The sequence below is a fragment of the Poecilia reticulata genome, linkage group LG15 (assembly GCF_000633615.1).
Source record: "Poecilia reticulata strain Guanapo linkage group LG15, Guppy_female_1.0+MT, whole genome shotgun sequence".
Taxonomy (NCBI): domain Eukaryota; kingdom Metazoa; phylum Chordata; class Actinopteri; order Cyprinodontiformes; family Poeciliidae; genus Poecilia; species Poecilia reticulata.
The window spans coordinates 9,903,779-9,913,109 of record NC_024345.1 but is presented as its reverse complement, the minus strand read 5'-3'; the positions used below and the strand labels follow the sequence as shown (position 1 = coordinate 9,913,109).

General features: G+C 44.7%; 1 protein-coding gene across 1 annotated transcript; it reads left to right on the top strand.

Annotated features, from left to right (window-relative positions):
- fbxo28 (F-box protein 28) lies at positions 1-7,231 on the top strand. The gene is made up of 5 exons (XM_008429156.2): positions 1-384; positions 1,212-1,321; positions 2,778-2,916; positions 3,752-3,947; positions 4,572-7,231. The coding sequence occupies exons 1-5, from the start codon at positions 196-198 to the stop codon at positions 5,042-5,044; spliced, it is 1,107 nt and encodes a 368-aa protein (XP_008427378.1). The 5' UTR covers positions 1-195; the 3' UTR covers positions 5,045-7,231.
- Positions 7,232-9,331: the final 2,100 nt, after the last annotated feature.

Here is a 9,331-nt window from a genome sequence, read left to right as displayed (position 1 = left end):
AGCAGAGAAGCTGGGTGACGGAGGCCTCTCTGGGTAGACCGAGCTCTGTGAAGGCTAATGCAGACACTTGTGTGTCTTTATGTAATAATTTCTGTAATGACTTATTATTGTTTATGGAACTACCGCTACATTAGCGTCGGAAGTGGCACGCATTTCCCAGAGGCGTCACTTCCGCCTCCTTAGTAACTAAAGAAAATGGCGGCCGTCGTGGAGAGAGTTGATGGATGTGTTGGATCGCTGGACCCGGACGCTGTGTCGCTCAGACAGACCAGCTCGCTCCAGGAGCAGCCGCATCAGAATAACCCACTGCTGGGCCTGCCCATCGTGGCTATCGAAACCATCCTGAACTTCCTGTCCTACGATGAGATCAGCATGCTGCGCTCGGTAAGCAGAGCACAACAGGGCAGCTGGAGGGCTGCGGAGCTAAGCTAGCTCCAGCCCCGGACAGGCTTCGGTCCCACCGGCGGGCTGGGAGCCAGCACTGCGGGGCCCCGGGTGTCTCCGCACACCTTCGGGAGGGGTCCGGCCTCGGCCTGGCTGGGTGCTACTGGGAGAAGTAGCAATAGGTTGGTGCTCCTGGAGAAGCGGGTCTGCAGGGTCAATGTCATCATTGATTAGTCAGTATTCATGGGTTTTAAGATGAACTTAGACAGTGTTGAAGGTTAGGAGGAGGCGCAGGTGTTTTCCTGCTCTAGCTGCTAACTTTAGGTGACCCAGGTAGAGGTGGCCCACTTTTTCACTCTGTGAACTGACCACGGGATTAAACTATGTTTGCAGAGAAAACAGGAAGCAAAACCTGATGGTTGTTATTAATAATTTCTGCTCAGACTAAACAGATTTAAAGAGGAGACGCAAAATCAAAGGAGGTTTATTAGCAGAGCCAGCCAACAGCTGATGGAGTCATCCAGGACATATTGCTGTGGAATATTGAACTGTTAGCATGTCATGATATCAACATCAACAATCTTCAGTCAAAGGCTTTTGGAGATGTGTTGCAAGACTGACTGCTACAGGAGTTTTGTTGTCTGGATCATGAAGACTTTAAAGTTGAGAGGAGCAGTAAGATGTAATTTATCTTTGACTGGGCCTTATGTGTTCTGAACTGGTTCTCCAGGAGTGAACTGCTGGACCGTAGTGAAAATGTCCTAGATCTGCATGATGTAGATATTGACCTGTGGTGTGTGTGTGTGTGTGTGCCGTGTCTCCTGCAGGTGTGTAAGCGCATGGACATGATCTGCCAGCGTGTGCTGAACCAGGGCTTCCTGAAGGTGGAGCGCTACCACAGCCTGTGCCAGAGACAGGTGAAGGCTCAGCTGCCCAGGTGAGTGCCATGCTGCCGCAGAATCACCATGGAAACATTCTGACTGCTGTTCTGAACCCCAGAGGCTCCTAAAGCTTCTATCATGTTGTTGTTGTTGTAGGATCGATCCAGCGCCACTTACAGGATAGTCAACATAGTAACGTTTTAGTGTTTTGTGTGTTTGTGTAGTTGAAGACTTTTTAGACAATTATCTGTATATCTATATAGATGTTTATAGGTATATCTCAAAAGTATTCACACCCTCCTACCCTGCCAGAAATGTTGGGTGTGGTTGCATGAAACATGACCACAAGTCGAGAATGTTAAAAAGTTTGGCCAACAAAACAGAAAACACTTGATGAACCAAAAATATTTTATCGTTTTTTGTTTTGTTTTTTTTAAATAAAACAGTCTCCTTTATCTGTAAAGGAGACTGTACAGATTTAATGGGAAAAAAAATCACAGTAAGCTAATTTTTGCATTTTTAATGTAATGAACTTTGTGGCCTGCCAGCAGTTTAAATCTGTCAGTTTTGGATCCCAGGACAAAAAGTTTGGATACCACCAGTCTAGAAGAACCTCTGTTACATTACGGGGTTTGGTTCCATAAACATCCATAAGTGACTAAATAATTTCAGTGTTAATAAAAAGTGACTTTTTAAAATGTTTTTTTTCTCCTTTCGTTATGTTTCTGCGTACTGAACCCCAGATCGGGTTTATCAGAGGATCAGATCAGAACGTGACCCTCAGCTCAACTCTGTCAGGCTGAAGCTATATCCAGTAACACATCATCTGTTTATGAGTGTGTTAAGGAATCCTTTTGTATTGTGTTGCCTGTGGGTGGGTGTGTTTGCTTTTTAATTTGTCTTCCTTGTTCCTGAATAGAGTGTGTTCTCCTGTGATATGACTAGTAAAACACCTCCGTAAAAACATCTGCGTGTGAACAGAAGCTGAAGAGCTTCTTTAGATCCTCCAGGAGGCATGGAGTAGGTGTGGAGGGCTTGCTGAAATTTGGGCAGTAATATATGTGTTGTAACAATATTCCATGGTAATAATTCTGATGCCATTCGAAAGTGAGTTTGTTTCCAATGTGAGGAAAATACTGAAGAGGATGTGGGTTTAACCATGAAGAACTCGTCAGATCCTTGTTTGAAAGAACATGACGTATTGGCAAGACGTATCTGTGTATGTACCAAAGGGGCCTCAGTAGTTTGGAACAGAACCAAACATAATGGCAAGAGATTGTTAGGTCAGCTCCCCCTGCAGGCTGACCAAAGCTACTGGAGACTGACAGGGATTCTGGGGTGAAAAGGGGCAGAATGTTGGATTTTGGTGTGACTTGAACTCAACCAGCCTGAGGAAACTTGGACTAAGCTGGACTCTGTTCCCGCTTTAATCATAAAATCCTCCTGACTCATGGATAGATAGGACAGTCTTGCGTAGTTTTTAAATGTTCTCTGTTCTCTTGATGCGTTCAGGCGTGAGTCAGAGAGGAGGAACCATTCGTTGGCCCGCCACGCAGACATCCTGGCTGCTGTGGAGACGCGCCTCTCTCTGCTCAACATGACCTTCATGAAGTATGTCGACTCCAACCTGTGCTGCTTCATCCCCGGAAAGGTGAGATGGCCAATACACATGCACACTCTCACACACACACACAGGCCTCCTAAGGGCCTCCTAAGCTGTTCAGTTGATACTGAGGATGTCCATTTTTACTGTGGGAGTTTTTTAGACTTTATTCTTTTATAACGGACTAAATTTAGCCTGGCTATGTATTTTTATAGCAACACCATTATGCAAAATGGACTATTTTGAGCTACGCATTATGTTTCAGTGTTATTCCCTCATCAAAAATATACCTCGAGTGTTTTTGTGTATGTTTGAGAAATCCTTTCATCTCCCATGGCAACCATTTAGATGTGCTCAATGCCCGGTTGGACCAGACCATTTCAAATTAGATGGTGTGCAAGTATTTGTTAAATGGGTCAAGTGGTCCTTAGCCTGAAAACGTTTGAGAACCACTGCTACAAAAGAACACTATGTGTCTGTAAAAGGCATAGTTCTGCCCCTGTAAGGTAAATCTGGTGTAGTCACATTGCTGTTGCTTTTGTTAACTGTTGTTTGGACTCTGTAGAAACATATTTTTATTTTGTCTGCACCACCGCTGCATGTATAGCTGATTGACAGACATGTCTGTCTCCATGCTGTCTCTGAGCCTGTTTGATCACCTTTCTCTGGCATGAGACTTCCTCCTCTGTGTGTTGAATGCCAGAGATATTTCCTGTTTGCTCTTAGAGCTGCTGAAGGTGTTTACCCAGTGTTTTCTGGATTAAACCTCTGCAGGAAGTAGCCTCCAGGTACAGAACGGTCCTCTTCTCTCCTGTACCTGGGAGTCCAAATGACAAATGGCCGTTGTGCTGAGATAAGCAGGCAGTGATGTTTCTGTTGACAGGTGATAGACGAAATCTACCGCGTGCTGCGCTACGTGAATTCCACTAGGGCCCCCCAGCGGGCTCATGAGGTCCTACAGGAGCTGAGGGACATCTCCTCCATGGCCATGGAGTACTTTGACGAGAAGATTGTCCCAATCCTGAAGAAGAAGCTACCTGGGACCGATCTGTCTGGACGGCTCATTGGTTCCGCACCAGGTTTGCTTCCTTTGGTCGCTCATGGCTCCTAAAAGTTAGCCTGAATTTTTTAAAACTGCAGAATATTACTTTTATTAAAAAAAAAATTTTATATGATTTTTACGTATTTTTTTTTAAACTGTCACCATGTCGCGACAGTTGATGAGGTAAGTAATTTGTGAAAAGATTGATTTTCTCCCTGAGCTGCTATTGCCATCTGAAGAAATGCACCTCTCCAGATCAGACACAACCAATCAGAGCCAGGGGGAGGGTCTTAGCGCTGTCAATCAACCTTGCGTATGCCTTCTCAATGTGCTAATGGCTAGTTAGCATGGCCGCCGATGACGGTGGTTAAACGTTTTTCATGGAACAGCAAGTCTTTGTTCTACACTGCACATTCAGGAGCAGGTACATGAGGTTGATTGACAGTGCTAAGACACTCCTCCTGACTGATTGGATGTTTGTGATCTGGAGCGGTGCATTTCTTCAGAGGGCAATAGTAGCTCAGGGAGGAGGTGAAGGAGATTGATCCATCAACAGGCTATCTGTCTCATAATACGTTGTCACGGCAATATGTTATGATTAACTTGCATGTTCCTCCTGGTTGTGAAGCACCGATTCTGATTGGCTGCCATGTCTCCTCAGTGGCTGGGCCCTCCACCTCCCTGACCACCATGTCGCTGCTGGCCAAGAACACGCCGTCCCGCTCCGAGATGACCAAGGTGCAGCAGCAGGTGAAGGTGAACGGGGCGTCCATGACGGCGCTGCGGCGGGAACTGCAGGAGGTGCGGGTGAAGCAGCTGGAACAGCAGAAGCAGCTGCAGGACCAGGAGCAGAAGCTGCTGGAGCAGAGCCAGGTGATGGGCGAGCAGAACGCCCGGCTGGTTGAGCTGGAGCACAAGCTGCGCGAACTCATGGACAGCAGCGCCGCCATGGGGGAGGCCCGGTCCTCCGCGCCCGCTGCCACTGGCACGTCCGCGCCAATGGTGGCGAGCAGCGGTGCGTCAGTGGCCGCAGCGCATGGCGGCGCGGAGGGCGAGGGCACTTCGTCGCTGAAACGCAGCAGAAAGAGCTCAGACCTTCCACGACAATCCAAACGGCTGCGCAGCAGGAAGTGACTCGCTGCCTCGTGTAAGTGTTGTAGCCAGTTTCCTGTTTTGACTGACCACACTCCATATCCAGTACCCCACGTCCGCCTCACCCCCCTCCCCCCACTCGCCTTGCATCACGTGCGCCATCTCACTCATGCCATGATGTGGACGTGCTCCAGCCGCGTCAGACTCTTCACCAGCGTTCTGAAGCTCACCGACGTCAATAGACGCATGACCGAAGACAGGCCAGGACAACGTGGACATGGTCAACATTAGGATGTCTCCCAGAGAATTGGTCAGACACGCTGGTGGTCAGCAGGCTGCAAGACAACACGCAAACGCCGCACCAATATGCCTCCGTTTCACCCAGAGAACCAGAACCCTGTTCACCAGGAGAACCCCGTTTACCAGGAGAACTCTGCAGGTGTGTGTGGACTTTTCAGGCCCTGTCCTCATTATTTGTTCAGTCAGGTCCACTTCCTACTGTGGGCAGTCCACAGCATAGGTCCTAATCAACAGTGCTAGAAGCTCCGCCCCCTACTGGTGTGACCCAGTCAGCGCAGCCAGTATGAAAACTCCTAACCACCAGGATGTCCTCAGTGTGTTGAAGACATCGGCCCACTCGGTCCACTTCTCGTCTGATGCTCATTTTCCTCTAGAGGGCGCTACTGAAGGTTGAGGTAGCTTGTTTGAGATTCCTGTTAAAGCAGAGGTTGCTCAGATTTTTTTTTGTATTATTATTATTATTATTATTATTATTATATTTTTTAATGAAGTAACATTTCAGCATTATTCCAGTTTCACACCATGTGACCCTCGGCTGCAGCTTGATGTGAGACGTCCCCAGAAGCTCCTTCATTGCCCAAACTCTCCAGTCTTTGCAGATAAATCCCATAATTCATAGTCCAGCTTCCTTCGCTCTAGGGACAAGCTGGTAACCATGCCAACATTTTAGGTTTTCTAAAGCCACTAAAAGGTTCCTGCAAGTGAATCTCCAGAGAGAGAACCACACTGATCAGAGTCCTGTCCAGCTCAGTGGGGGCATAAAGTGGCCCCTCCCCAACATATTGCTGGCTGAAAGTAGAATTACCAACTAGAAATAGTTCTGTTCCTGGGAGGTAAGGCGGAAATGGAGCCCCACCTATCTTTCTTAAGGTAACGGTTCTTAAACTACAGCTGGCAAGCTGTTGAAGATGAGAAGTCTATATTTTTATTTAAAATCCTACGTTATCGATTGGATTATTAACAACTGCAATAATAAACGGATCATTTTGGCAGCAGCAGGAATAAAACGATGCTGTCTGTGGTCCTAATGGCGCTGGGTAAAATCATGTTTTAGATTTCTGTTAGAAATACAATATCCGCCTACTATGATCCATATCTGGCATGTTCAGCTCACCCACCTCAGTTGGTGTCATGTGTGTAACGTGTCACAAGGGTTTAGACCCAGTTTTAAAGCTAATAAGTGAAACTGAAGGATATCATGAAGGTTCGGTTCGGCCCCGGGGCTCACCCAGAGGAAGAAACCGATGTCGACATCATCATGCAACCTGAGCACCGCCCAACACAACCGGCGTCCATTTAAAGGTCAGGTGTCCGTTCTCCTTTAAATTCCTGGGGGAAAAAAAGGTTTGAACTTTCCGATTCCTTCTATTAAGAAACCACACAAATACAATCTAGTAGAAAGCAGCCCACGGTAGGCCCTAAGGAGCAGGTTTATGCTCGTTCTTTCCCTTCCAGTCCTAGTGAAAACAGAAGCTGTGAGTGGTTTGCAGTGATGACGGAGGAGCTGCAGATGCTCATGGTGAGCAAGGTTTCTCTGCTACTGTCCTGTACAAACTCTCCTCCTGCCTGGAGCTCCTAGTTTAGCTGTGAAGTCATCGTGTGGCTACTTTTTTCTTTCTTTCGAAGCGTTTCTGTTGTTTGGACAAGCCGAACCACTCATGGCATGACTCTTTGGAAATGCACTTGTGTGTATAATAGTAACACTGGGCTTCAGAACATGCAATGTAATCTAGTGGCTTATAATGAGAGAACTTGTACTGTAATCTCCATGTACTTTAAGGTGTAGATTGTCAATTATTTCATGTTTGTAAACAAAGAAACTTATCTTTTAAGTTGGCCAGTTTGGGCCTGACTATGAAGTTTTGTTGCACATATTACTGTTATGATGTATAAACCAAACCTATTAAATCTCTACAGCTGTTCAGCTCACTTTCTGGTTTTTGTGCCATCTATAAATCTTCATATAGGTTCTCGCTGAGGTAGAATAGTTCAGTTTGGACACACTGACTCACACACACATACATCTATAGATGGATTATAGTTGCAATAAGCTGGAGCCAGAACCAAAGAATTTATTAAATTAAAAATGCGAAAGTTACTTAGATTTTTTTTGTTTGTTTTACCTACTGAACAAACTACATTTATGTATCTGTTTATTATTAAACAGGGTTTCCCCCCAGTGTATTATAAGCCTGGTGGGCCACCAGGCTTGTTAATTATTTGTCTTTCTAAAATGTTTTTAAAAAATTTTTAAGACTGGTGCTGAAGTATTAACCTTACATGATTATCAAGATTCCTGTCAACTTTAAATATTTTTTAACTCAAAAACACGATGGGCCGCTGGATGAATGACTACCCTGGCACCCAAACTTAGCAAGTTTTCTAGGGGAATCCTTGTTAAAGATCCAAAACACAAAAATGGTTTTGATGTTGCCTTATTAAAAGAAAAACAGACAATTTCTAAAGTTTGGGATCATCAACTGTTTGTTTTTATTTTAATTTTGTTGGCCAAATTATTACCACTCCTGACTTGTACTCAGGGGCCACAAATGAACGCCTGCTGTCATTTGTTTCTTTTCTTTCTCCTTTGGATGCCCATAACTATGTGTACAATAACAAAATCCCATATAATTAGTTTTAGATAACTCAAGGTCTCACTATTTTTACTGCATTTTCTTCATAAATACGATTTTATTTTTTTTTGTTGCATTTATTAGAAGTAAATACTTTAGAATTGCAGTCTGAGAAATCATAAATCTGAACCTAAGTATCTGTATTTAGCATAGAGTAGGCTAGATAAAGCTAACTCTTTATGCAGGCGTTTGTTGTGCTGCTGGGTTGTTTTAATATTGATTTTCAACCTATTGTAAATTCTCATATGTTCAATGGAATTCAAATTCAGTTCAAAAATACCTTGTTAATCCCAAAGGGAAATCAAATTTTGTTGTAGCTCATTAATTCAGATTCTTCAGAGTTATTGTAGACGTTGATGGCTACAAGAAAGATCTCTTGCAGCGGTCTGTATTACAGGAAATCTGAAGAAGCCTCTGAAGATATTCTGTTTTCACAAGACAGTTTCATGAAGAGGATGTTCAGTGTTGTCCATAATTTTCTTAACTTCATGAAGAATCCTTCTTTGCATCGTCATCTCCAGAGGTTCCACGGTCGTCCCCAGAACAAAACCAGCCTTCATCAGGTTTTTGAGCCTTTTTAGGTCCCTGGCTCTGATGCTGCTGCCCCAACAGATGACGGCAGAAGAGATGACACACTCAACAACAGACTTATAGAAGATCTGCCACATATTTCTGCAAACCTTGAAGGATATTAGCTTCCTCAAGAAGTCCATTCTGCTCTGTTCCTTTTTATAGACTGCTTCACTGTTGCATCTCCAATCCAGTCTGTTGTCCAGATGAACACTGAAATATTTATACTCCCCTCAACCACCTCCACTTCTTATCCCATGATTGAAATAGGGTTTGATCTAACCCTGTTAGTCCTGAAGTCAACAATCATATCCTTTGTTTTGTTTACATTCAAGATGAGATTGTTCCCACACAATGACGCAAAGCGTTCCACCAGATCTCTGTACTCAGCCCTTTGTCCATCTCTTACAGACCCAATAACTGCAGAGTCATTCGAGTATTTCTGGAGAGGACAGAAGTTGGACTTGTGCATGAAGTCTGAAGTGTAGAAAGTGAAAAGGAATTATACGAGTACAGCTCGCATCATTCCTTTTCACAGGGGTCTCTTGTGTTGCTGACTAAATGGTTAGACACAGTCCTTCAGTCTCATAAACTGTGGTCTGTTTGTGAGGTAGTCATAGATCCAGGTAATTGTTGAATGACAGTATCACATTTAGTCATATGATTCAGGTAAAGGAAGTTCTGGAGCTGTTTTTCATCTACAGTATCTGCTGAAGAGGCCTTTTTTCTCTGTGTGCAGGTATGTCTGGTTAGTTGTAACATGAAACTTCAGCCGCCAAAACCCCCACACACACACACACACACACACACACACACACACACACCC

Excerpts from the sequence above, each read along its gene's own strand:
- fbxo28 (XM_008429156.2), top strand. The coding sequence starts at position 196 with ATGGCGGCCGTCGTGGAGAGAGTTGATGGATGTGTTGGATCGCTGGAC. Across the intron at positions 1,322-2,777 it reads GTGAAGGCTCAGCTGCCCAG|GCGTGAGTCAGAGAGGAGGA; the intron begins GTGAGTGCCATG and ends TGATGCGTTCAG. Across the intron at positions 3,948-4,571 it reads GCTCATTGGTTCCGCACCAG|TGGCTGGGCCCTCCACCTCC; the intron begins GTTTGCTTCCTT and ends ATGTCTCCTCAG.